This window comes from Anomalospiza imberbis, unplaced genomic scaffold, assembly GCF_031753505.1.
Source record: "Anomalospiza imberbis isolate Cuckoo-Finch-1a 21T00152 unplaced genomic scaffold, ASM3175350v1 scaffold_61, whole genome shotgun sequence".
In the NCBI taxonomy this organism is placed as follows: Eukaryota; Metazoa; Chordata; class Aves; order Passeriformes; family Viduidae; genus Anomalospiza; species Anomalospiza imberbis.
In genome coordinates this window covers 117073-144542 of record NW_027100224.1, presented here as the reverse complement: position 1 = coordinate 144542, position 27470 = coordinate 117073, and the positions used below count along the sequence as shown (strand labels likewise).

At 63.2% G+C, this 27470-nt stretch overlaps 3 protein-coding genes across 3 annotated transcripts in view; 1 reads left to right on the top strand and 2 right to left on the bottom strand.

Moving 5' to 3' along the window:
• On the top strand, window positions 1-7127 carry CARM1 (coactivator associated arginine methyltransferase 1). The gene is made up of 16 exons (XM_068178838.1): window positions 1-184; window positions 2284-2409; window positions 2489-2595; window positions 2679-2783; window positions 3345-3455; window positions 3544-3721; window positions 3802-3892; window positions 4392-4473; window positions 4564-4649; window positions 4737-4826; window positions 4900-5037; window positions 6229-6318; window positions 6414-6526; window positions 6649-6726; window positions 6824-6892; window positions 6979-7127. Exons 1-16 carry the CDS (start codon window positions 40-42, stop codon window positions 7113-7115), a joined length of 1746 nt encoding a protein of 581 aa, XP_068034939.1. The 5' UTR covers window positions 1-39; the 3' UTR covers window positions 7116-7127.
• Window positions 7128-7795: 668 nt separating this feature from the next.
• Window positions 7796-12624, bottom strand: YIPF2 (Yip1 domain family member 2). The gene is made up of 7 exons (XM_068178875.1): window positions 12246-12624; window positions 12076-12156; window positions 11900-11987; window positions 11064-11180; window positions 9611-9843; window positions 8599-8778; window positions 7796-7885 (listed from the first exon to the last, which is right to left on the bottom strand). Exons 1-7 carry the CDS (start codon window positions 12456-12458, stop codon window positions 7796-7798), a joined length of 1002 nt encoding a protein of 333 aa, XP_068034976.1. The 5' UTR covers window positions 12459-12624.
• Window positions 12625-16401: 3777 nt separating this feature from the next.
• LOC137467370 (3',5'-cyclic-AMP phosphodiesterase 4C-like) overlaps window positions 16402-27470 on the bottom strand; it is an 11646-nt gene continuing 577 nt past the window's right edge. Inside the window, exons 2-11 of the mRNA XM_068178874.1 lie at window positions 26711-26804; window positions 25298-25470; window positions 24477-24575; window positions 23219-23383; window positions 22098-22197; window positions 21130-21284; window positions 20154-20276; window positions 18725-18907; window positions 16770-17195; window positions 16402-16611 (exon numbers count right to left, since the gene is read on the bottom strand). Of these exons, the coding sequence (XP_068034975.1) occupies window positions 16402-16611; window positions 16770-17195; window positions 18725-18907; window positions 20154-20276; window positions 21130-21284; window positions 22098-22197; window positions 23219-23383; window positions 24477-24575; window positions 25298-25470; window positions 26711-26795 (1719 nt within the window). The 5' untranslated portion in view covers window positions 26796-26804. The remainder of the gene's footprint in view (window positions 16612-16769; window positions 17196-18724; window positions 18908-20153; window positions 20277-21129; window positions 21285-22097; window positions 22198-23218; window positions 23384-24476; window positions 24576-25297; window positions 25471-26710; window positions 26805-27470) is intronic.

Below are 27470 nucleotides of genomic sequence, written 5' to 3'. Positions count from 1 at the left end.
GGCGGGGCCCCGGGTGGGCGGGGCGCGGCGCGGTCCAAGATGGCCGCGGTGTCGGTGTTCCCCGGCGTGCGGCTCCTCACGGTCGGGGACGCGAACGGGGAGATCCAGCGGCACCAGGAGCAGCAGCCGCTGCGCCTCGAGGTCCGCACCGGCCCCGACAGCGCCGCCATCGCCCTCTACGGCCGTGAGTGCGCGCGGGGGCCCGGGCGGGGCGGGGGGCCCGGCGGGGGAGGGGAGTGAGGGGCTCGGAGGGGATGGGGGAGGGGCCCTGAGGGGTCACGGCGGCGGGAGGGGCCCAGAGGAGGCCCCGGGGGGTCTCTGGGGATGGGGGGGAGGGGGTCGGGGAGGGGTCCTGAGGGGGCTGTGGGGAGCTGAGGGGGTCGGCGGGGATGGGGGCGCTCGGGGGGGGGGGGGGCTGGGCCTGCAGGGGTGGGCTGGGGGCTGGGGGGGGTTTGGGGGGGCTGGGCTGGCCGGGGGGGGGGGTCCGGAGAGGGGCTTGGGGGGGGGTTAAGTGCTCGTCACCTTTTGGGGGGGGGGTCTCGGCCCCGCCGCCCCGCCCCGCCCGGGGCAGGGGGCTCGGGGGCAGCTCGGGGTGGGGGGGGGGGTCCCCGTCCCCGACCCCCGGCGTTTACCGGAGCCTGCGGAAAGTTGATTCCCATCCCCCCCCCCGGCACCTCCTGCCCACTTTTACCCGAAACGGCCCCAATTCCGTGACCTTCCCGGCACCCCCCGGGTTCCGGGGGGGCGGCGGCGGCGCCGAGTCCTCTTTGTCTCGGCGCACGGTCCCGGCTCTTCCCCGGCTTCGGGGCTTTTTCCTCCTCTTCTTTTCCCCCGAACCCGGCGCCTCCTGCGCTTTGTGCTGTCGGGGTCCGCCGCGCCCCCGCCGGGATTCCCGCGGCTCCCGGGGGTTCATCCCGTGCGACCCCGGGGCGACCCCCGGCCCCCTCCCCTCGGCGTTCATTAACCGGCGGGAATAATTAACGCCGCCGGCTTTGACACCGGTGCGGGGCTAGAGGGGGGAAGGGGAAACTGAGGCACGGCGGGCCGCTCCGTCCCCGAGCCCGCGGCTCCTCCCGGTGCCGGCCCGGCCCGTTCTCCACCGGGAGAGCCGGAGCTCCCCCCGGAGCCTGCGGAAGCCGTTCCAGAGCCGCCTTTGTGTGCCGGGCCGGGGGCTCCGGGGGGTCCGGGCCGCCCGTGCGGCGTCTGCCGGAACATCTGCCGGTCCTTTCATCGCCCACAAAGAGCCGCGGCCCGCGGGGCTCCCGCTCCCGGCCCCGTGCAGGTGTTCCCGGTGGAAGCCCCCGCCGCTCGCGCTCCCTCCCGCAACTTCCCGCGGCGCGGGCAGGACCCCGGGGGGAGAAACCGGGATCTTTTTTTGGGAAGCGGCTGGGTCGGTTTTTCCGGCCTGAGAGCGGCCGGGGGCACCGCGGGGCCGGTCCCGGCTCCGGGGCTGACTCCCGGGATGGCTCCCGGTCCCCGGGGCGGTTTCTGGCTCCCGGGACGGGGCTGGCTCCCGGGATGGCTCCCGGGGCAGTTCCCAACTCCTGGGGCGATCCCAGCCCCTCTTCCCTCGCACCCGCGGACCCCAAATCCCCGTTTCTGACGGGAACTCCGGCTGCTCCCCCTTCCTCCCCCAGGGCCGTGCTTTAGGAGCGCTCCCCCGCTGTAATTAGAGGTTAATTAGGTTAATTGTGCTTTATCCCGCTTTATTGAGAGGGACCGGGGCAGGGGCCTGGCGCTCACCTCACTTTTCTCTCTGTCCTCTCTCTTTTTCCTTTCGTTCCACCCCATTTTCCCTCCGTGCCTGCCCCGTTCTCCTTTCCTCCTCCCCATTCCCGGTGTTCTCTCCCTCCCCATTCCCGGTTTTTCCCCCCCATTCCCATTTTTTCCCCCATTCCCATTACCCCCCCCCCCATTCCCGGTTTTCCCCCCCATCCCCATTTTTACCCCATCCTCATTTTCCCTGTCACCATTCCCATTTCCCTCCCCCATCCGCATTTCTCCTCCCATTCCCATTTTCCCTCCATTCCCATTTTTCCCCCCCATCCCCATTTCCCCCATTCCCATTTCCCCCCCCATTCCCATTTTTCCCCTCCCCATTCCCATTTTCCCCCATCCCCATTTCCCCCATCCCCATTTCCCCCATTCCCATTTTTCCCCTCCCCATTCCCATTTTTCCCCTCCCCATTCCCATTTTTCCCCTCCCCATTCCCATTTCCCCCATCCCCATTTTCCCCCATTCCCATTTTCCCCCCCTCCCCATTCCCATTTTTCCCCCCCCAGATGAGGACGTCTGCGTGTTCAAGTGCTCCGTGTCCCGCGAGACCGAGTGCAGCCGGGTGGGGAAGCAATCCTTCATCATCACGCTGGGCTGCAACAGCGTGCTGCTGCAATTCGGGACCCCCACCGGTGCGAAGCCCCCCTGCATCCCCCCCAGGCTCCCCCGGGACCCCCCAATAACCCCCACCCACCTCCACCCCCCCCCCAGATTTCTGCTCCTTTTACAACATCCTGAAGAACTGCCGCGGCCACAACACGGAGCGCTCGGTGTTCAGCGAGCGCACGGAGGAGTCCTCGGCCGTGCAGTACTTCCAGGTGGGAATTCCCGCTCCTGGGGGGTGGCGTTCCCGGTGCTGGGGGGAGCTCCCGGGGTGACGGCCTGTCCGTGTGTCCGGCAGTTCTACGGGTACCTGTCCCAGCAGCAGAACATGATGCAGGACTACGTGCGCACGGGGACGTACCAGCGGGCGATCCTGCAGAACCACAGCGACTTCAAGGACAAGGTCTGCGGGGCCGGGCTGGTTTTTTGGGGGGGTTCAGCTCGTTTTTGGGGGGAACCCGGCTCGTTCTGGGAGGGTCTGACTTGGTGGTTTTTGTCGAGACTGGTTTAGGGGGGAAGCCTGGCTTGGGTTTTGCTGGGGTCTGGCTCTGGTTTTGGGGGGAATCTGGCTGGGTCTTGGGCAGGATCCAGCTTGCATTCAGGTGGGAATCCTGGCTCATCTTTCGGAGAGCCTGCCCTGTTTTTTTGGGAAGCCTGGCTTGCTTTTGGGACAAACCAGCTTGATTTTGGGGTCTGGCTCCAGCTCCGGCAGCACAGCTTCGTCCCGGAGCTGGAAATTGGGTTGTTTTCACTTCCTCGGGGAGCACACCTGGCGAGGGACGGACCAACCCCGCTGCTGCTGTTCCCACGTGTTAAATACACGCTCAAATGCGGGATCGAACGCGGGATCAAACATGGGATTGGCACGGCTTTGGGCGCCCTGATCCCCGGGATCCGCTGGGATCCAGGCCTGGGTGAGCCTGGGGCTCCTCGAGGATCCCAGCTGCCCCCTCCCCTTTCCCAGATCGTGCTGGACGTGGGCTGCGGCTCCGGGATCCTCTCCTTCTTCGCGGCGCAGGCCGGGGCGCGCAAGATCTACGCGGTGGAAGCCAGCACCATGGCCCAGCACGCCGAGGCGAGCCGGCGGGGGCTCCCCAGGAGCTGGGGCGGGGGGAAGGGGGGCGTCCCACGGCCTGACCCCGTCCCCTTTTCCCCTTTTCCAGGTGCTGGTGAAGAGCAACAACCTGACGGAGCGGATCGTGGTGATCCCGGGCAAGGTGGAGGAGGTGTCGCTGCCCGAGCAGGTGGACATCATCATCTCGGAGCCCATGGGCTACATGCTCTTCAACGAGCGCATGCTCGAGAGCTACCTGCACGCCAAGAAGTACCTGAAGCCCAGTGGTGAGCGCGGGCTGGGGGGGTCCCCGGGGGTCCCCAGGAGCCGCGGGACGCCCCGGACTCCAAGCTCGTCCCTTCCCCAGGGAATATGTTCCCCACGATCGGCGACGTGCACCTGGCGCCCTTCACGGACGAGCAGCTCTACATGGAGCAGTTCACCAAGGCCAACTTCTGGTGAGGCTGCGCGGTCCCGGTCCCCAGTCCCCCCTTCCCGTCCCCAGTCCGTGTTCCCGTTCTCATTCCTAGTCCCCATTCCCAGTTTCAGTCCCCATTCCCAGTCCCCAGTTCTCATCCTCATCTCCTGTCCCAGTTCCCAGTCCCCAGTCCCGGTCTCCAGTTTTCGTCCCCATTCTCAGTCCCTGTTCTCAGTCCCCATTCCCAGTCCCATCCCCATTCCCATTTCCCAGTCCCCATTCCCAGTTTCAGTCCCATTCCCAGTCTGGGGGGTCCCACAGGTACCAGCCCTCCTTGTCCCCATTCCCATTCCCAGTCCCATTCCCAGTTTGGGGGGTCCCACAGGTACCAGCCCTCCTTCTCCCCATTCCCAGTCCCATTCCCAGTCCCATTCCCAGTCTGGGGGGTCCCACAGGTACCAGCCCTCCTTCTCCCCATTCCCATTTCCCAGTCCCCATTCCCAGTTTCAGTCCCATTCCCAGTTTGGGGGGTCCCACAGGTACCAGCCCTCCTTCCACGGCGTTGACCTCTCGGCGCTGCGCGGGGCCGCCGTGGACGAGTACTTCAGGCAGCCCGTGGTGGTGAGTGACCCCGGGGGCCCAGGGGCCGTTCTGGGGGGCTTTGGGTGAGCCAGGAGGGTCCCAAACCCGAGCCCACCCCCCTTTTCCCAGGACACCTTCGACATCCGGATTTTAATGGCCAAATCCGTCAAATACACCGTGAACTTCTTGGAAGCCAAGGAGGGCGACTTGCACAGGTGAGGGACACCTGGGGGGGGGCTGGGGGAGCCTGGTGGGTGGGGGGCTCTTTGCCCACCCCCCAATAAATCCCCGTTGTCCTCCAGGATAGAAATCCCCTTCAAATTCCACATGCTGCACTCGGGGCTGGTGCACGGCCTGGCCTTCTGGTTCGACGTGGCCTTCATCGGCTCCATGTAGGTGTGGGGGGTCCCTGGGGGGGATCAGGGGCTGGGTCCGGCCCCCCCTGACCCCCCGTGCCCCCCCCAGAATGACCGTGTGGCTCTCGACGGCCCCCACGGAGCCGCTGACCCACTGGTACCAGGTGCGGTGCCTGTTCCAGTCCCCGCTCTTCGCCAAGGCCGGGGACACGCTCTCAGGGACCTGTCTGCTCATCGCCAACAAGAGGTGGGCAGGGGGCTCCCGGGGGGGCGTTTGGGGGAATTGGGGCCGCTTTGGGGGAGCTCTGGGGGCACACAGGGGGTTTGGGGGGGATTTGAGGGGAACTGGGGGAGATCTGGGGGCACACAGGGGGTTTGGGGGGGATTTGAGGGGAACTGGGGGAGATCTGGGGGCACACAGGGGGTTTGGGGGGGATTTGAGGGGAACTGGGGGAGATCTGGGGGCTCAGAGGGGGTTTAGGGGGGATTTAGGGGAATTGGGGCCACTTTGGGGGAGCTCTGGGGGCACACAGGGGGTTTGGGGGGGATTTGAGGGGAATTGGGGGAGCTCTGGGGGCTCAGAGGGGGTTTAGGGGGGATTTAGGGGAATTGGGGGAGCTCTGGGGGCTCAGAGGGGGTTTGGGGGGGTGATTGAAGGGAATTGGGGGAGCTCTGGGGGCTCAGAGGGGGTTTGGGGGGGATTTAGGGGAATTGGGGCCGCTTTGGGGGAGCTCTGGGGGTGCAGAGGATGTTTGGGGGGGATTTGAGGGGGTACAGGGGAGGATCTGGGGGAGGTTGGGGGGCTCCTGCAGGGCTTGGGGGGCACAGGGTGGATTTGGGGGGATTGGGGCAGGTTTGGGGGGCACGGGGGGGTCCCTAAGCCTCCCCTCCCCAGCTGTGGCCCCGTTCGGGCCGTGCCGGCTCCGCTCCGGATCCACTGCTCCCTGGGCACCTCTGGAACGGGGCTGGGAGCTGGGGGGGGCTCCTGGCCCAGTTTGGACTGGGGGGGGGGCGCTCCTGGCCCAGTTTGGACTGGGGGGGGGGGCGCTCCTGGCCCAGTTTGGACTGGGGGGGGCTCCTGGCCCAGTTTGGACTGGGAGGGGTCTCCTGGCCCAGTTTGGACTGGGGGGGGCTCCTGGCCCAGTTTGGACTGGGAGGGGTCTCCTGGCCCAGTTTGGACTGGGGGGGGGCTCCTGGCCCAGTTTGGACTGGGGGGGGCTCCTGGCCCAGTTTCAGGGCTGTATTTATAGCTGGGGGGGCAACCACAACCCAGATGCCCCTCAGGGGCGTTTTGGGGTCTCAGACCCCCCCCGTGGCTGCACTTTGGGGTCTCTGTCCCCCGCCCCAGCTCCATTTGGGGGGTCCCAACCCCGCTCCAGGTGTTTTTTGTCGGGGGGGGGGTCTCACGGGCTGTCTCCCCCTCCCCACCCCCCCCCAGACAGAGCTACGACATCAGCATCGTGGCCCAGGTGGACCAGACAGGCTCCAAGTCCTCCAACCTCCTGGACCTGAAAAACCCCTTCTTCAGGTAGGGCCGGGGGGGCTGCGGGGCCGGGGAGACCCCCCGGGACGCCCCCCCAAAACCCTCACAACCCCTCCCTCCCCCTCCCTCCCCCTCCCCAGGTACACGGGCACGACCCCCTCGCCCCCCCCCGGCTCCCACTACACGTCCCCGTCGGAGAACATGTGGAACACGGGCAGCACCTACAACATGAGCACAGGCATGGCCGTGGCCGGTGGGTACCGGGGGTCTGGGGGGGGTCCTGGAGGGCCCAGCGAGGTGGGAAGGGTTGCGGGGGGAGATGGGGGGTCACCCCCCGGTTCCAGCGGGGGGGCTCTGACCCCCTTCCCCACGCAGGGATGCCGGCGGCCTACGACCTGAGCAGCGTCATCGCCGGCGGCTCCAACGTGGGCCACAACAACCTGATCCCGTTAGGTGAGCTCTGGGGTGGCGGGGGCTCGGAATGACAGTGGGGAGGGGTCTCACAGCCCCCCCCCCCCCCCAGCCTCACCGTGCCCCCCCCACCCCGCAGCCAACACCGGCATCGTCAACCACACCCACTCCAGGATGGGCTCCATCATGAGCACGGGAATTGTGCAAGGTAACACCCCCCCACCACCCCCCCGACCCCCACCCCACCCAAAAAATCCTCCAGACCCCCTCCTTGACCCCCCCTGTGCCCCCCAGGCTCGTCCAGCGGCCAGAGCGGCGCCGGCTCCAGCACCCACTACCCCCTGAACAGCCAGTTCACCATGGGGGGCCCCCCCATCTCCATGGCCTCCCCCATGTCCATCACCACCAACACGATGCACTACGGCAGCTAAAGGGCCCCCCCCCGGCTCCCCAAAAACCCAGGAAAAACCAAAATCGGGGCCCCGCCCCGGGGGTCCCTCCCTCCCCCCTCGCTCCGTGCCGGACCCGGAGGGGATTTTTGATTTTTTTGGGATTTTTTGTTGTTGTCGCTGTTTTCGTTTTTCTCGGGGAGGGGGGGGGGAAGGTTCGTTTTTTTACCGCTCGGATTCCCGGGATGGAGCAGGGTGGGGTGGGAATCCCCCGCACCCCGGGAATCCCCCCCGGGATGGGAATGCCGCCGGGAACGGGCCTGAATGTACCGAGAGCCGCGGGTTTGGCCCCGTTCCGGGCCCGGGCCCGGTCCCGGTCCCTTCCCCGGGTGCCCGGCGGGGGTGGCGGCGGGGCCGGGCGGCGGCGGCCCCGGGCTGTAGGAATAGCGGATCTGGAATTTCTCCGGCTGTAGTCTGAATAAACGGGAGGGTTTCCACACTCGGGCCACCCTGAGGGGTCTGGGGGCTTCCCGGGGGGGAAATCTGGGGGCTCCCGAAATCCCTGGGGGCTCCCAAAGTCCCTGGGGGCTCCGAAATCCCTGGGGCACGAATCGGAGACTCCCCGATTTTATTTGGGGTGGCAGAGCTGAGAGAGGCCTGGGGTGGGGCGGGGGTGGGGGGGTCCCCTCCATCCAGGGGGCCCCCCCGTCGCAGCCCCCCCCTCATCGTGCGGGGTGGGAAGCGTTGGAGGGGGGGATCCCCCCGGGGACCCCCCCAGATCCCGGCGTGGAGAGCGGCTCGAAGAAGTACAGCTGGGGAGGGAAAAGGGGATCAGGGGGACTGGGGGGTCCCCAGCGCCCCCCAGGACCCCCTCAGGAGCATTTGGGGTTCATTTTCCCCCTCCCCAGGTCCATTTTTGGGGTTTTTTTTCCACCCCCAGGTCCATTTTTGGGTTTATTTCCCTCCCCAGGTCCATTTTTGGGGTTTTTTTTCCCCCCCAGATCCATTTTTGGGGGTTTTTTCCACCCCCAGGTCCATTTTTGGGGTTTATTTCCCTCCCCAGGTCCATTTTGGGTTTATTTCCCTCCCCAGGTCCATTTTGGGGTTTATTTCCTTCCCCAGGTCCAATTTGGGTTTATTTTTCCCTCAGGTCCATTTTTGGGGTTTTTTTCCACCCCCCAGGTCCATTTTTGGGTTTTTTTCCACCCCCCAGGTCCATTTTTGGGTTTGTTTCCTCCCCAGGTCCATTTTGGGGTTTATTTCCCCCCCAGAGCCATTTTGGGGTTTATTTCCCTCCCCAGGTCCATTTTTGGGTTTATTTCCCTCCCCAGGTCCATTTTTGGGTTTATTTCCCTCCCCAGGTCCATTTTTGGGGTTTTTTTTCCACCCCCCAGGTCCATTTTTGGGTTTATTTCCCTCCCCAGGTCCATTTTTGGGGTTTTTTTTCCACCCCCCAGGTCCATTTTTGGGTTTATTTCCCCCCCCAGGGCCATTTCTGGGCTCCCAGCCCCCCCAGTTTGGGTACCTGGCAGCCCAGGGCCAGCAGGGTGTGCAGGGCCAGCAGCGCGGCCCCCCCGGCCAGCGCTGGCCCGCGGCCGCCGGCCCTCAGCGGGGGCCAGAAGGTGACGGCCAGCGCGGCCCCGGGCACGGCCAGCGCGGCCAGCACTACCCAGCGCAGCCAGGCCACGGGCACTGCCCACAGCACCTGGGGACAGAAACAGCACCCGGGACCCCAAATCAGCACCCGGGACCCCAAAATCAGCACCTGGGACCCCAAATCAGCACCCGGGACCCCAAATCAGCACCTGGGACCCCAAATCAGCACCCGGGACCCCAAAAACATCACCCAGGGATCCCAAATCAGCACCTGGGACCCCAAAATCAGCACCCGAGACCCCAAAAACATCACCCAGGGATCCCAAAAACAGCACCTGGGACCCCAAATCAGCACCCAGGACCCCAAATCAGCACCTGGGACCCCAAATCAGCACCCGGGACCCAAAATCAGCACCTGGGACCCCAAAAACATCACCCAGGGATCCCAAATCAGCACCTGGGACCCCAAAATCAGCACCCGGGACCCCAAAAACATCACCCAGGGATCCCAAATCAGCACCCGGGACCCCAAAATCAGCACCCGGGACCCCAAAAACAGCACCCAGGGATCCCAAAAACATCACCTGGGATCCCAAATCAGCACCTGGGATCCCAAAAACATCACCCAGGGATCTCAAATCAGCACCTGGGACCCCAAATCAGCACCTGGGGCCCCAAAATTATCACCCAAAAACATCACCTGGGACCCCAAAATCATCAACACACCCCAGCCCCCCCCCAAAAACACCCCAGGGTCCCCCAAAACATCCCAGGACCCCCTCAAAACACCCCAGGGCTACCAAAAAACACCCCAGGAGCCCCCCAAAAACAACCAAAACCACCCCAGGACCCCCCCAAAACCAACCAAAACCACCCCAGGACCCCCCCCAAAACCACCCCAGGAGCCCCCCAAAACCACCCCAGGAGCCCCCCAAAACCACCCCAGGAGCCCCCCAGGCCCCCCCGGCGCAGCCCCCACTCACGGCGGCGGGCACGAGGGCGCTCAGCGAGTAGCCGTGGGCACAGAGCGTCTCCAGGAGGCTGAGGGAGCCCCCCGAGCCCCCCGAGCCCCCCCGGGCCCAGCGCAGGCACCCCCAGAGCCCCAGCGGCACCAGCGCCGCGTAGCCGAACACCAGGGCCAGGGCCACGGGCACTGGGGGGCACGGGGGGGTCTCTGAGCCCCCCTGAACCCACCCATAGCCCCCCGAGCCCTCCCATAGCCCCCTGAGCCCCCATAGCCCCCTGAACCCCCCCTGAGCCCCCCCTGAACCCACCCATAGCCCCCTGAGCCCCCCCTGAACCCACCCATAGCCCCCTGAGCCCCCATAGCCCCCCGAGCCCTCCCATAGCCCCCTGAGCCCCCCCTGAACCCCCCCATAGCCCCCTGAGCCCCCCCTGAACCCACCCATAGCCCCCTGAGCCCCCATAGCCCCCCGAGCCCTCCCATAGCCCCCTGAGCCCCCCCTGAACCCACCCATAGCCCCCTGAGCCCCCCCATAGCCCCCTGAGCCCCCCCATGGCCCCCCTGAGCCCCCATAGCCCCCTGAGCTCCCCCCGACCCTCCATTACCCCTCTGAGCCCCCCCACAGCCCCCCTGAACCCCCCCATAGCCCCCTGAACCCCCCCATGGCCCCCCATAGCCCCCTGAACCCACCCATAGCCCCCTGACCCCCCATAGCCCCCCGAGCCCTCCCATAGCTCGCTGAGCCCCCCCTGAACCCACCCATAGCCCCCTGAGCCCCCCCATAGCCCCCCTGAGCCCCCATAGCCCCCTGAGCCCCCCCCGACCCTCCATTACCCCTCTGAGCCCCCCCACAGCCCCCCTGACCCCCCCATAGCCCCCTGAGCCCCCCCATGGCCCCCCATAGCCCCCCTGAATACCCCCATAGCCCCCCTGAACCCACCCATAGCCCCCTGACCCCTCATAGCCCCCCTGAACCCCCCCATAGCCCCCCTGAGCCCCCCAAGCCCGATCCCTGACCCACAGGCACTGGGGGGGCACGGGGGGGTTAGTGGGGGTCTCTGAGCCCCCCCTGAACCCCCGAGCCCCCTCCCGACCCCCGGAACGGGCCCAGGCTGGGCCCAGAGCCCCGTTCTGGGGTGGGGGTGGGGCAGGGTCACCCCAAACCCCCCCAGATCACCCGGGGAACCCCCAAAATCCCCCCAGACCCCTCAGGGACCCCCAAAATCCCCCCAAACCCCTCAGGGACCCCCAAAATCCCCCCAGGGCCCCCCAAAATCCCCCCAAACCCCTCAGGGACCCCCAAAATCCCCCCAGGGCCCCCCAAAATCCCCCCAAACCCCTCAGGGACCCCCAAAATCCCCCCAGGGCCCCCCAAAATCCCCCCAGACCCCCTCAGTGAACCCCCAAAATCCCCCCCGGGCCCCCCTCACCGAGGTGGAAGCGGGGCCGGTACCGGCGCTCGGGGCCGCCCCGGGCGGAGCCGAGCTGGGACAGGTCCCCGCCGACGGCCAGGGCCAGCGCCAGCGTGGCACAGATCCAGAACGGGCCTGGGACCGGGACGGAACCGGGAATGGGACCGGGACGGAACTGGGACAGAACCGGGAATGGAACCGGGGCGGGACCGGGAATGGAACCGGGCGGGACCGGGACAGAACCGGGAATGGAACCGGGAATGGAACCGGGAATGGAACCGGGAATGGAACCGGGGCCAGCGCCAGCGTGGCACAGATCCAGAACGGGCCTGGGACCGGGACGGAACCGGGACAGAACCGGGAATGGAACCGGGGCGGGACCGGGAATGGAACCGGGAATGAAACCGGGCGGGACCGGGAATGGAACCGGGACGGAACCGGGAATGGGACCGGGAATGAAACCGGGCGGGACCGGGAATGGGACCGGGAATGGGACCGGGCGGGACCGGGACAGAACCGGGAATGGAACCGGGAATGGAACCAGTGCCAGCGTGGCACAGATCCAGAACGGGCCTGGGACCGGGACGGAACCGGGACAGAACCGGGAATGGAACCAGGGCAGGACCGGGAATGGAACCGGGACGGAACCGGGACAGAACCGGGAATGGAACCGGGAATGGAACCAGTGCCAGCGTGGCACAGATCCAGAACGGGCCTGGGACCGGGACGGAACCGGGAATGGAACCGGGGCGGGACCGGGGACGGGATGGGAGGGAAATGGCGCCGGGAGCAGCACCGGGAGCAGCCCGGGGCAGCACCGGGACCGGCCCCGGGCGGCGCCGCCCGTCCCTCACCGTACAGGTCGGGGTTGTTGCGCAGCCGGTGCCGCACGAAGTTCTTGCCCGGTACCGGCACCACCGAGGCCTGGATGCGCTCCAGCACCTGCGGGGACGCGGGCAGGGCTCAGCCGGGGCCGGTGCCGGTGCCCGGTGCCGGTGCCCGGTGCCGGTGCCCGGTGCCGGTGCCGTACCTGCCGCGTGTCCACGTCGAAGAACGCCTGGTAGTACTCGAAGGTCCAGAAGCCCCGCGGCTGCCGCTGCCCCGCCAGGAGCTGCGCGGGGTCACAGCGGGCCGGGGTCAGCCCCGGCCTCCGCCCGGAGCCCCCGCGGCACCGGGAGCGCCCCGGGACCCCCGACCCACCTGGGCCGTGTCGGTATCGTCCCCGTCCTCGGGAGGCTCCGGCACCGGCACCGTCACGGAGCCTCCCGGCAGCGGCTCCGGTGCCTCCTGCAAGTCTGAGGGGGCCCGGGGGGGGTCATGGGGGGAACGGGCGCCGGGACCGGCACCGAGACCGGCACCGGGACGGGGACCGGCGCAATCACGGGACTCACCGTGGAGACGGGGCTCGTCCATGTAGGAGCCTCTCGCTGCCGGGACGCGACACGCCGGGTTGTCAGGGACCCTCGGTACCGGCCGGAGACCGCCCCGGTACCGGCCCGCTCCAGGGACCTCCCCTCCCAGGGACCCTCCCGGTACCGACCCCGCTCTGCCGGTAGAGACCCCGCCCCCAGAGACCCCTCCGGTCTCACCCCCGCCCCCAGGGGCCCTCCCGGTACCGTCCCGGTGCCGCCGGTACCGCTCACCGCCGGCGCCGCCGACGTGGACTCGCCCCCCCCCCCCCCCGTGCCCCGGCCGCGGTGGTTCCGCCCGGTCCGTGTCCCTCCCGGCCCCGCCGCTCCCGCGCTCCCGTTCCGCCCCGCGATGGTTCCGGGCATGGCGGCCGAGACCCCCGGAGTTGGGGGGGGGTGGGGGAGACCCCAGACCCCCCCTCAGGACCCCCCCACACCGGGACCCCCCCCAGCGCCCCTAAAACCCCCCCGGACCCCTCCCCAGTACGCCCCAAACCCACCCGGGATCCCCCAAAACCCCCAGGACCCCCCCCAAATTCTCCCCAGGACCCCCCCAAAACCCCCCCAGGACCCGCCAAACCCCCCCAAAATCCCCCCAGGACCCCCCAAAACCCCCCAGGACCTCCCAAAACCCCCCCAGGACCCCCCCAAAACCCCCCCAGCACCCCCCAAAACCCCCCCAGGACCCCCCCAAAACCCTCCCAGCACCCCCGAAAACCCCCCCAGGACCCCCAAAACCCCCCCAGGACCCCCCAGGACCCCCCAGGACCCCCCAGGACCCCCGGCCCGCACGGAGCCTCCGCTGTCCCCTCTCCTCTTTATTGGAGCCGCTGGCGGGAGAAGGGGGTGACAATGGGGGGGCTTTGGGGGGGAGGGGGGGTCACCCCCGCCCCCCCCGCGAGGGTTTTGGGGTTTTTTGTGTTTTGTTTTTTTTTTTTTTTTTTTGGGGGGGGGGTTTCGGGGTCCCCCCCCCCCCCAATTCCCGGGATTTTCAGCGCCGCCGGTACAAAAATAAAAGCTCTGCACGACCCCTCCCCCCACCCCGCCCCCTCCCCAAATTTCGGACGGGGTTGGGTTGGTTTGTTTTTTTTTTTTTTGGGGGGGGGAGAGGGGTGAAATCTCCCCCCCCCCCCGCCCCGCCCCCCACCAATGCTACAGCAGGGCCAGAAATGGGGGGAACCCCCCCCCCAAAAAAAAAAAAAAAAAAAAAATAAAATAAAAAATCGGGGACCCCCCCCCCCCCAAAGGGAAATGGGAATTTTGGGGTCAGAACCCCCCCAAAATGGGGGGGGGGCACCCCGGTATTGCTGCAGCTCGGGGGGGCCGGGGGACCCCGCCTCGGGGCCTTCGGGGATTCTTTGGGGTTTGGGGGTTTTGGGGGTTTTTGGGGTTTATTTTGGGGTTTTTTGGGGTTTTTTTTGGGTTTTATTTTGGGGTTTTTTTGGGGGGTTTTTTTGGGGTTTTTTTTGGATTTTGTTTTGGGGATTTTTTGGGATTTTTGGGGGTTTTTCAGGGGTTTTTTGGGGTTTTTTTTGGGGGGTTTGGGGGGTTTTTTAGGGGTTTTTTGGTGGTTTTTGGGGTTTTTTTTGGGGTTCTTTGGGTTTTATTTTGAGTTTTTTTTGGGGGGGGGTTTGGGATTTTTTGTGGGTTTTTTTTGGTTTTTTGGGGGGTTTTGGGGGGTTTTTTGGGGGGTTTTGGGGTTTTTTTTTGGGTTTTTTTTTGGTTTTTTGGGGGTTTTTGGGATTTTTTGGGGGTTTTTTTTTGGTTTTTTGGGGTTTTTTTTTGGGGTTTTGGGGGTCCCTGTGCAAACGGGGGCGGTTCTGGGGAGGAAAACCCCGAATTTGGGGTCTCTGCCCCCCGGCCCCCCCAGCAATGGCTTTTGGGGAGCCCCCCCCCCCGCTGCCCTGGGGGGGGGGCGGGCTTTTTCCGCCTTTTTTTGTCTTTTCGCCTTTTTTTAAAAAATAGAATAAAAATAATTCCCCTCCCCCGGCCCCCCCCAAAAATAAACCCCGGAATGAATCAAATAAAATAATCCGGATGAAATAATCCGGATGAAATAATCCAAATAAAATAATTCTAATAAAACAATCCGGATAAAATAATCCAAATAAAATAATCCAAATAAAATAATCTGGATTAAATAATACAAATAAAATAATCCAAATAAAATAATTCTAATAAAACAATCTGGATGAAATAATCCAAATAAAATAATCCAAATAAAATAATCAGAATAAAATAATCCAAATAAAATAATCCAGATAAAATAATCCGGATGAAATAATCCAAATAAAATAATCCAAATAAAATAATCCGGATAAAATAATCAGAATAAAATAATCCAGATAAAATAATCCGAATAAAATAATCCGGATAAAATAATCCGAATGAAACGATCCCGATAAAATAATCCTGATAAAAATATCCCAACAAAACAATTCTAATAAAATAATCTGGATGAAATAATCCACATAAAATAATCCCATTAAAATAATCCAGATAAAAGAATTCAGATAAAATAATCCCGATAAAAATAATCTCGATAAAACAATAATCCCCATAAAAATAATCCCGAATAAATCAAAATTCGGGTAAAAATAATTCTGATAAAAAGAATTCCGATAAAAGAATCCAAATAAAATCCCTCCAGTAAAAAATAACCACTAAAGAATAATTCCGACGAAAAGAATTCCGAGAAAATAATTCATTCTGAGAAAATAATTCCGATAAAAGAATTAATTCTGAGAAAATAATTCCAATAAAATCATTCCAAAAGTCCTTTCCAGTAAAAACGATTCTGATCAAATAATCCCATTAAAACAATTCCGATAAAAAAATAATCCAAATTATTCCAATGAAAAAAATCCCATTGAAATTATCCCGGTAAAACCATTCCAATAAAAAATTCCAATAAAAGTCATTCCCATAAAAAATTCCAATGAGAACAGATCTCATAAAATAAATAATCCCAATAAAAAAATTAAAATAAAAATAACCCCAACAGGAAAAAAATTCCAATAAAATAAAACTCCGGCGAAAATGATCCCAATAAAAATAATCCCAATTAAAAAATCCTGAGGAAAAAATTCCAATAAAATTGATCCAAATGGGAAAAACATCTCAATAAAAATAATCCCAATAATGTCAATAAAATGAATCCCAAGAAAAAGAATCCCAATAAAAATAAAAATAAAAAATAATCCAAATAAAAATAACCCAAATAAAACTAAAAAAAAAATTAAGTCCCAATAATTAATAATAAATAAAAAAGAATCGCAATGAAAAGAATCCAATGAAAAATAATAAGAAATAAAACCAATCCCAATTTAAATAAAAATAAATAAATAAAAAGAATACAAATAAAAATAAAAAGAACAAATAAAAAGAATAAAAATAAGAATAAAAGTATAAAAAATAAATAAAAATAGTAATAAATAAAAAGAATCCCAATAAAAAGAATCAAAATCAAAAATACTTATCAATAAAAATAATCCAAATAAAATAAAAAATAATAATTGCCAATACAAAAATCCAAAAATAAAAAAAGAGATTAAAAAAATTAAAATAATAAAAATAATAAGAAATAAGAATATTCCCAATGAAAATCCCAATAAAAATTAATAACCGATAAAAAATCCCAATAAAAATAAAATAAAATAATAAAATAAAATAAAGTAAAATAAAATAATAAAATAAAATAAAATAATATAAAGTAAAATGAAATGAAATAAAATGAAATAAAATAAAATAAAATAAAATGAAATTAAATAAAATGAAATGAAATAAAATAAAATAAAAAATAAAATAAAATGAAATTAAATAAAATGAAATGAAATAAAATGAAATGAAATTAAATTGAAATGAAATGAAATGAAATGAAATGAAATGAAATGAAATGAGGATCGGTGAGCGGACCCCGGGGCCGCGCCCAGCCCCGCCCCCGCCGCTCACGGGGAACGATCGCGCTTTCTGCCCTCCCCCCCCTCGGGGGGTCTCCCCGGGGGGGGGTCCCGCTCCCGCCCCTCCCCCCGCTCCCCGTCCTCTCCCGGGGGCGGCTCCAGGCGGAACCGGGGGGGGCTCGGGGGGGGCTCCGGGGGCGGCTCGAAGCGGAACCGGGGCGGTTCCGGGGGCGTTCCCGGGGGGGTTCCCGGGGGGGGCTCGAAACAGAACCGGGGGGTTCCCGGTTGGGTTCCCGGGTCGGTTCCCGGGTCGGTTCCCGGTTGGGTTCCCGGGTCGGTTCCCGGTTGGGTTCCCGGGGGCGTTCCCGGGGGGGGCTCGAAGCAGAACCGGGGGGTTCCCGGTTGGGTTCCCGGGCCGGTTCCCGGTTGGTTTCCCGGGTCGGTTCCCGGTTGGGTTCCCGGTTGGGTTCCCGGGCCGGTTCCCGGGTCGGTTCCCGGGGGGGGCTCGAAGCAGAACCGGGGGGTTCCCGGTTGAGTTCCCGGGGGCGTTCCCAGGTCGGTTCCCGGTTGGGTTCCCGGTTGGGTTCCCGGTTGGTTTCCCGGGCCGGTTCCCGGGGGGGTTCCCGGTTGGGTTCCCGGGGGCGTTCCCGGGGGGGGCTCGAAGCAGAACCGGGCGTTCCCGGTTGGGTTCCCGGTGCCGGTGGCTCGGGGCTCTGCGGGGCGCGCAGCCGGAACCACTCGCGGTTCTCGTGCAGCGCCCGCAGCATCTCCCGCGCGTCCGGGTGCACCAGCTCCGCCCAGGCCTCCCAGAGCGGCTGCACCACGAAATCGATGAAGCCCACCTGGGGAGGGGACAGGGGACAGCGCTCAGGGGACAGGGGACAGGGGACAGGGGACAGGGGACAGGGGACAGCGCTCAGGGGACAGGGGACAGCGCTGGGGACAGGGGACAGCGCTCAGGGGACAGCGCTGGGGACAGGGGACAGCACAAGGGACAGAGGGGACAGGGGACAGCGCTCAGGGGACAGGGGACAGCGCTGGGACAGGGGACAGCGCTCAGGGGACAGCGCTGGGGACAGGGGACAGCACAAGGGACAGAGGGGACAGGGGACAGCGCTCAGGGGACAGCGCTGGGGACAGGGGACAGCGCTCAGGGGACAGGGGACAGGGGACAGGGGACAGGGGACAGCGCTGGGGACAGGGGACAGCACTCAGGGGACAGGGGACAGCACAGGGGACAGGGGACAGCGCTGGGGACAGGGGACAGCGCTCAGGTGACAGGGGACAGGGGACAGCGCTGGGGACAGGGGACAGCGCTGGGGACAGGGGACAGCGCTGGGGACAGGGGACAGCGCTGGGGACAGGGGACAGGGGACAGGGGACAGCGCTGGGGACAGGGGACAGCACTCAGGGGACAGGGGACAGCGCTGGGGACAGGGGACAGGGGACAGGGGACAGCGCTGGGGACAGGGGACAGCGCTCAGGTGACAGGGGACAGGGGACAGGACAGGGTATAGGGGACAGCAGAGGGGACAGCGCTCAGGGGACAGCAGCGGGGACAGGGGACAGCACAGGGGACAGCGCTCAGGTGACGGGGACAGGGGACAGGACAGGGGACAGCGCTCAGGGGACAGCGCTGGGGACAGCAGCGGGGACAGGGGACAGCGCTGGGGACAGGGGACAGCGCTGGGGACAGCACAGGGGACAGGGGACAGCAGCGGGGACAGCACAGGAGACAGGGGACAGCGCTGGGGACAGGGGACAGCACAAGGGACAGAGGGGACAGGGGACAGTGCTCAGGGGACAGCAGCAGGGACAGGGGACAGCGCTGGGGACAGCACAGGGGACAGGGGGCAGGACAGGGGATAGGGGACAGCAGAGGGGACAGCGGGGACATCAGGGACACCGCAGGGATCTGCGGCTGTGGTTTCTTGCTGGCGGCACTTGTCACACCTGGGGCTGATCCCGCTGTCCCCCCAGGTGTCCCCAGGTGTCCCCAGGTGTCCCCAGGTCCCCCTCACCTGTGATTTCTCCACGGAGGCGCTGTGCTTGTCGCACATGGGGCTGATCTCACAGTGTCCCCATGTCCCCCAGGTGTCCCCATGTCCCCAGGTGTCCCCATGTCCCCAGCTGTCCCCAGCTGTCCCCAGGTGTCCCCAGGTCCCCATGTCCCCAGGTGTCCCCATGTCCCCAGGTGTCCCCAGGTCCCCTCACCTGTGATTTCTCCACGGAGGCGCTGTGCTTGTCGCACATGGGGCTGATCTCACAGTGTCCCCATGTCCCCCAGGTGTCCCCATGTCCCCAGGTGTCCCCAGGTGTCCCCATGTCCCCAGCTGTCCCCATGTCCCCAGGTGTCCCCAGGTCCCCTCACCTGTGATTTCTCCACGGAGGCGCTGTGCTTGTCGCACATGGGGCTGATCTCCATGCCGCGCTCCCGCTCCCGGTCCCCCTGCCGGAAGAACTCCTCCATGATCCGCTCCGTCCACTGCCGGTACAGCCCCAGCGGCTTCGTGGGGTTGCTCAGGTCGGCGCAGTGCACCATGTTCCGCAGCACCTGGGGACAGGGCTGTCACCGCGGCCACCTCGGGGACAGGGCTGTCACCGCGGCCACCTCAGGGGTAGACAGGGCCACCTCGGGGACAGGGCTGTCACCTGGGCCACCTCGGGGACAGGGCTGTCACCAGGGCCACCTTGGGGATGGCCAGGGCCACCTTGGGACAGAGATGTCACCAGGGCCACCTCGGGGACAGGACTGTCACCAGGGCCACCTTGGGGATGGCCAGGGCCACCTCGGGACAGACAGGGCCACCTCGGGGACAGGGCCGTCACTTGGGCCACCTCGGGGATAGCCACGGCCACCTGGGGGACAGCCAGGGCCAGCTCAGGGGCACACAGGGCCACAGGGACAGGGATGTCACCTGGGCCACCTCGGGGAGGGCCAGGACCCCCCCCCAGGGCACCTGGACCATCCCCAGGATCCCCTCAGGCCTCTTTGGGGAACACCTGGACCCCTCGGGGACCCCCGAGACCACCCCAGGACCCCTCGGGGACCCCTAAGACGACCCCAGGACCCCTCAGGGACCCCCAAGACCACCCCAGGACCCCTCGGGGACACCTGAGACCACCCCAGGACCCCTCGGGGACCCCTAAGACCACCCCAGGACCCCTCGGGGACCCCTAAGACAACCCCAGGACCCCTCGGGGACCCCCACGACCACCCCAGGACCCCTCAGGGACCCCCAAGACCACCCCAGGACCCCTCGGGGATCCCCGAGACCACCCCAGGACCCCTCAGGGACCCCCAAGACCACCCCAGGACCCCTCAGGGACCCCCAAGACCACCCCAGGACCCCTCGGGGACCCCCAAGACCACCCCAGGACCCCTCAGGGACCCCCAAGACCACCCCAGGACCCCTCGGGGACCCCCGCAACCACCCCAGGACCCCTCGGGGACCCCTAAGACCACCCCAGGACCCCTCGGGGATCCCCAAGGCCACCCCAGGACCCCCGGGGACCCCTAAGACCACCCCAGGACCCCTCGGGGATCCCCAAGACCACTCCAGGACCCCTCAGGGACCCCCAAGACCACTCCAGGACCCCTCGTGGACCCCTAAGACAACCCCAGGACCCCTCAGGGACCCCCAAGGCCACCCCAGGATCCCTCGGGGACCCCCGAGACCACCCCAGGACCCCTCGGGGACCCCTAAGACCACCCCAGGACCCCTCGGGGACCCCTAAGACCACCCCAGGACCCCTCGGGGACCCCCCCCAAGGCGGTTTTTGGGGTCCCCCCAGCCCACCTGGATGCGGTCGGTGTAGTTGTCCAGCAGCAGGACCCCCGAGCTCGTCACCTTCTTGGTCTCCACCATGGTCTTGAGGTCAGCCAGGAGGCTCATGTGCTTGGACATGTCCGTGGCCAGCACCTGGGGGGCCGGGGTCAGCAGGACCCCAAACTCGGGGGGCTGGGGGGGCTCGGGGAGGGTCAGCGGCCACCCCGGGGCAGGGCTCGGGGCTCTGGGGGAGCTTCTCAAGGGATTGAGGGGGAATTTTGGGGGTTTTGGGGCTGTTCCTGGCGTGCTGACCGTGCTGATGGCCGTCTAGCAGAGGGCTCTGGGGTTTTTTTTTAGGCAAGGATTTGGGGATTTTGGCAGGAATTTGGGGTTTTTGGGAGGGATTTGGGGTTTTGGGCAGGGATTTGGGGTTTCTGGGGGTGCTGACCGTGTCGATGACCATCTGGCGCAGGGATTTGGGGTTTTTGGGCCGGGGTTTGGGGTTTTTTGGCAGGGATTTGGGGTTTTCTGGGGGTGCTGACCATGTCGATGACCATCTGGCACAGGGATTTGGGGTTTTTGGGCCGGGATTTGGGGTTTTGGGGCAGGGATTTGGGGTTTCTGGGGGTGCTGACCATGTCAATGACCATCTGGCGCAGGGATTTGGGGTTTTTGGGCAGGGATTTGGGGTTTTGGGGCAGGGATTTGGGGTTTCTGGGGGTGCTGACCATGTCAATGACCATCTGGCGCAGGGATTTGGGGTTTTTGGGCAGGGATTTGGGGTTTTGGGGCAGGGATTTGGGGTTTCTGGGGGTGCTGACCATGTCAATGACCATCTGGCACAGGGATTTGGGGTTTTTGGGCCAGGATTTGGGGTTTTGGGGCAGGGATTTGGGGTTTCTGGGGGTGCTGACCATGTTGATGACCATCTGGCGCAGGGATTTGGGGTTTTTGGGCCGGGATTTGGGGTTTTGGGCAGGGATTTGGGGTTTCTGGGGGTGCTGACCATGTCGATGACCATCTGGCGCAGCGCCTGGCGCTGCCGCCGGGACAGGTTCTGGAAGATGTCGCAGTCGCGCTCCTGGAGCAGCTTGAAGCCCACAGCCAGGTGATGGTTCTCCAGCACCGACTCGTCGTTGTAGAGCAGCGCCAGCTCCGAGTCTGGGGGCACCGGGAGGGACCCCCAGGATCCCTCAGGGTATGGGGAGCAACCCCAGAGCCCCCCAGGACACAGAGAGGGACCCCTGAGGTTACAGGGAGGGACCCCCAGGACCCCTCAGGATATGGGGAGGGACCCCAGAGCCCCCCAGGATATGGGGAGGGGCCCCTGGGACACCAGGAGGGACCCCCAGGACCCCTGAGGTTACAGGGAGGGACCCCCAGGACATGGGGAGGGACCCTTAGGATATGGGGAGGAACCCCAGGGCCCCCTGGGATATGGGGTGAGGGACCCCTGGATTACAGGGAGGGACCCCCAGGACATGGGGAGGGACCCTCAGGATATGGGGAGGAACCCCAGGGCCCCCTGGGATATGGGGTGAGGGACCCCTGGATTACAGGGAGGGACCCCTGGATTACAGGGACGGACCCCCAGACACCGGGAGGGACCCCCAGGATATGGGGAGGGACCTCCAGGACCCCCCAGGACATGAGAAGGGACCCTCAGGGTATGGGGAGGAACCCCAGGACCTCCTGGGATATGGGGTGAGGGACCCATGGGACCCCCAGGACATGGGGAGGGTCTCCCAGGACACGGGGAGGGACCCATGGGACCCCCAGGACAGGGGGAGGGACCCCCAGGATGTGGGGAAGGGACCCCCAGGACACGGGGAGGGACCCCTGGGACCCCCAGGACAGGGGGAGGGACCCCCAGGACAATGGGAGGGACCCCTGGGACCCCCAGGACAGGGGGAGGGACCCCCGGGATGTGGGGAAGGGACCCCCAGGACAGGGGGAGGGACCCCTGGCACTCACTGGTGTTGATGAGGAACTGGTTGGACACCCCGGGGTGGTCGACGTCGTGGATGGCGGCGGCGAAGAGGGCGGCCAAGACCTCCAGGTCGGTGAACACATCCTGGGATGGGGGGGAGGGACACCCTCAGACCCCCCCCCAAAAACCCAGCGGGTCCCCCCACCCTGATATGGGTCCCCGGGTCCAGTCGCAGAACCCAATTATGGGTGCCCTCACCCCAAAATCACATCCAGAACTGGTCCCACCACCCATTTACAGGACCCCCCCCACCCATTTATGGGACCCCCCAGCCATTTATAGGACCCCCCACCCATTTATGGATCCCACCACCCAATTATGAGACCCCCCCCCACAACTTATGGGACCCCCCCACCCAATTATGGGACCCCCCAACCCATTTATGGATCCCACCACCCAATTATGGATCCCATCACCCATTTATGGGACCCCCCCAGCCATTTATAGGACCCCCCACCCATTTATGGATCTCACCACCCAATTATGGATCCCATCACCCAATTATGAGACCCCCCCCACAATTTATTGGACCCCCCACCCAATTATGGGACCCCCAGCCATTTATAGGACCCCCCACCCATTTATGGATCCCACCACCCATTTATGGGACCCCCCAGCCATTTATAGGACCCCCCACCCATTTATGGATCCCACCACCCATTTATGGATCCCATCACCCATTTATGGACCCCCACAATTTATGGGACCCCCCCCCACCCAATTATGGGACCCCCAGCCATTTATAGGACCCCCCACCCATTTATGGATCCCACCACCCATTTATGGATCCCATCACCCATTTATGGACCCCCACAATTTATGGGACCCCCCCCCACCCAATTATGGGACCCCCAGCCATTTATAGGACCCCCCACCCATTTATGGATCCCACCACCCATTTATGGACCCCCACAATTTATGGGACCCCCCCCCCCACACCCAATTATGGGACCCCCAGCCATTTATAGGACCCCCCCACCCATTTATAGGACCCCCCACCCATTTATGGATCCCACCACCCATTTATGGATCCCATCACCCATTTATGGACCCCCCCCGTTTACGGGTGCCCCCCGCCGGGGACCGGGGCTCTCGGGGGGCTCACGTCGAGGGCGGGGGTGGCCAGCAGGACGTGCGTGGACTGCAGCACGTCGGCGGCGTGCAGGCTGTTGTGGTAGGCCACGTCGGGGTGGTAGTGCTGCTCCAGCGCCCGCGCGTAGCCCAGCAGCGCCCGCTCCGGGATCCCGAACGTGCGCACCAGGTCCCGCTCCTGGGGGGCCACGGGGGCACGGGGCGGGGGTCACGGGGAATGCGGCCGGAATGCACCCGGGATACAGCCGAAATACACCCAAAATACACCAGGAACGCACCCCAAAATGCACCCCAAAATACACCTAAAATACACCCAAAATACACCGGGAATGCACCCCAAAATACACCTAAAATACACCCAAAATACACCAGGAATGCACCCCAAAATACACCCAAAATACACTGGGAATGCACCCCAAAATACACCCAAAATACACCAGGAATGCACCCCAAAATACACCTAAAATACACCCAAAATACACTGGGAATGCACCCCAAAATACACCGGGAATGAACCCCAAAATACACCTAAAATACACCCAAAATACACTGGGAATGCACCCCAAAATACACCTAAAATACACCCAAAATACACCGGGAATGCACCCCAAAATACACCTAAAATACAACAAAATACACCAGGAATGCAGCCAAAACACACCCAGAACACACCCAAAACACACACGCATCAGTGGGGAGGGGGTCAGGGTGGTTTTGGGGCCCCAGGGTGTTTTTGGGGTCAGGGGTGTTTTTGGGGTTTGGGGGTGTTTTTGGGGTCCAGGAGCATTTTTGGGGCCCAGGGTGTTTTTGGGGTCAGGGGTGTTTTTGGGGTTCAGGGGTGTTTTTGGGGTTGGGGGGTGTTTTTGGGGTCAGGGGGTCGGGGGTGTTTTTGGGGTCTGAGGCTGTTTTTGGGGTCCAGGAGCGTTTTTGGGGCCCAGGGTGTTTTTGGGGTCAGGGGTGTTTTTGGTGCCTGGGGGTTGGGGGGTGTTTTTGGGGTTCGGGGGTGTTTTTGGGGTTCAGGGTGTTTTTGGGGCCCAGGGTGTTTTTGGGGTCAGGGGTGTTTTTGGGGTCCGGGGGTGTTTTTGGTGCCTGGGGGTCGGGGGGTGTTTTTGGGGTCTGAGGCTGTTTTTGGGGTCCAGGAGCGTTTTTGGGGCCCAGGGTGTTTTTGGGGTCAGGGGTGTTTTTGGTGCCTGGGGGTTGGGGGGTGTTTTTGGGGTCCGGGGGTGTTTTGGGGAGCACTTTTTGGGGTTCGGGGGTGTTTCTGGGGTCACCTGGAAGATGGTGAACATGATGCAGCTCAGGGAGCGGTTGTTGGAGAACTCGGACACCCGGAAGATGTTCAGGCCCCACTGGTTGAGGCTGTCCAGCTCCTGGGGGGGCACGGGGGGCATGAATTTGCTGGGGACCCCCCCCCCCTGCTCCCCAGAGCCCCCTCAGACTCCCCCTGAGACCCCCAAACCGCCCCGAGACCCTCAAACATCCCCGAGACCCCCAACCCCAGGACACCCCCCTGAGACCCCAGACCCTCAGAGCAGCCTGGAACACCCCCAAGACCCCCCCCCAAGACTCCCCCAGATTCCCCCCAAGCCCCCCAAGACCCTTGCCAGACCCCCCCGAGAACCCTCGAGACCCCCCCAGACCCCCCAAGCCTCCCCCAGACCCACCTGAGACCCCCCAGACCCCCCTGAGAACCCTCGAGACACCCCCAGACCCCTCTGAGACCCCCCCAAGACCCCCCTGAGCACCCTCGAGACCCCCCCAGACCCCCCAAGCCTCCCCCAGACCCCCCCAGCCATCCCCTGAGACCCTCCCCAGACCCCCTGAGACCCCCCCAGACTCCCCAGACCCCCTAAGCCTCCCCAGACCCCCCAAGACTCCCCTCAGACACCCCCAGACCCCCCTGAGACCCCCCTAAGACCCACCCCAGCCTCGCCAGACACCCCCAGACCCCCGAGACTCCCCCAGAGACACTCCTAGACTCCCCTGAGACCCCCCCCCAGCCTTCCCAGACCCCCCAGACCAATCTGAGACCCCCCCCCCAAGACTCCCCAGACCCCCCAAGATCTCCCCGGCCCCCCGAGCCCCCTCCCACCTTGCCCAGCTGCTCCTCCCGGTCGGTCTCCACGCCGTAGCGGGGCACGGGCCGGGGGTCGCAGCCGGGGGGCAGCGCCCGAGCCCCCCCCCCGCCCGGGCCGGGGGGCGGCCGCCGCCGCTTCTCCCGCTCGGGGGGGCCGGGGCTGGGGATCTCCACCTCGGGCTGCTTGTCTGGGGGGGCACAGGCACGGCCAGGGGTCCTGGGGGGCTCCGGAGGGCTTTGGGGGGCTCACAGGGGTCCCTATAGGGCTCACGGGGGTTTTGGGGGGCTCACGGGGGTCCCTATGGGGCTCACGGGGGTCCCTGTGGGGGATCCCAGGGGGCTCACAGGGGTTTTGGGGGGGATCTGAGGGGTCCCTGTGGGGCTCATGGGGGTCTCTGGTGGGTTCAGGGGGGTCTCTGGGTGCCCCTGGGGGTCCCCAAGGTGTTCTCTGGGTGTCCCTGGGGGTGTCTGGTGGTCTTGGATGATCCCCAGGGGTCCTTGGGGGGGGTCTCTGGGTATCCCTGGGGGTCTCGGGGGTCCCTGGGGGTCCCGGGGGTCCCAGGGGTGGTCCCTGGATGTCCCTGGGGGTCCCAGGGGGTCCCTGGATGTCCCTGGGGGTCCCAGGGGGTCCCTGGATGTCCCTGGGGGTCCCAGGGGGTCCCGAGGTGTCCCTGGGTGTCCCTGGATGTCCCAGGGTGTCCCAGGGGGTCCCGGGGGTCCCAGGGGGTCCCGAGGTGTCCCTGGGGGTCCCTGGATGTCCCTGGATGTCCCAGGGGGGTCCATGGGTGTCCCTGGATGTCCCTGGGGGTCCCGGGGCTCCCAGGGGGGGTCCCTGGATGTCCCTGGGGGTCCTTGGGTGTCTCTGGGTGTCTCTGGGGGTCCCTGGGTGTCCTTGGGGGTCCCTGGCTCTCCTGGGTGTCCCTGGGGGTCCCAGGGGGGCCCTGGGGGTCCCTGGCTCTCCTGGGTGTCCCTGGGGGTCCCAGGGGGTGTCCCTGGGGGTACCTGGGTGTCCCTGGGGTCCTGGGGGGTCCCGAGGTGTCCCTGGGGATCCCGGGGGATTCCAGGGGAGTCCATGGGTGTCCCTGGGGGTCCCAGGGTGTCCTGGATGTCCCTGGTGTCCCTGGGGGTCCCGGGGGTCCCAGGGGGTCCCTGGGTGTCCCTGGATGTCCCAGGGGGTCCCAGGGGGGTCCATGGGTGTCCCTGGGGTCCCGGGGGGTCCCGAGGTGTCCCTGGGTGTCCCAGGGGGTCCCGCGGTGTCCCTGGGTGTCCCTGGATGTCCTGGGGGTCCTTGGGGGTCCCTGGCTCTGCTGGGTGTCCCTGGGGGTCCCGGGGGTCCCAGGGGGTCCCGAGGTGTCCCTGGATGTCCCAGGGGGTCCCAGGGGAGTCCATGGGTGTCCCTGGGGGTCCCGGGGGTCCCGGGGGTCTCACCCAGGAAGGTGCTGGCGATGTACTCGGACACCTGGTTGCCCGAGCGGCTCATCTCGGACAGGTGCGTCAGCTCCCGGTTCAGCATCCGCTTGAACTGGGGGGGCGGGGGGGTCAGGGACCCCCAGGGACCCCCCCAGAGCCCCCCGGCACTTCCCCAGACACACAACCCCCCCCCTCCCGGCCCCCCAAATCCCCCCAGGATCAGCCCAGAGAGGGATCAGAGCCTGGCCAGCGCCCAGGGCATGGACTGGGATGGACTGGGAGGGACTGGGAGGGACTGGGATGGACTGGGATGGACTGGGATGAACTGGGATGGACTGGGATGGACTGGGATGAGACTGGGATGGGACTGGGATGGACTGGGATGGACTGGGAGGGAACTGGGATGGACTGGGAGGGACTGGGATAGACTGGGAGGGAACTGGGATGGACTGGGATGGACTGGGATGGACTGGGAGGGAACTGGGATGGACTGGGATGGACTGGGATGGACTGGGAGGGACTGGGATGGACTGGGATGGACTGGGAAGAACTGGGATGGGACTGGGATGGACTGGGATGGACTGGGAAGAACTGGGATGGGACTGGGATGGACTGGGAAGAACTGGGATGGGACTGGGATGGACTGGGATGGGACTGGGATGGACTGGGATGGACTGGGATGGACTGGGAGGGACTGGGATGAACTGGGATGGGACTGGGATGGACTGGGATGAACTGGGATGGACTGGGAGGGACTGGGATGGACTGGGATGGACTG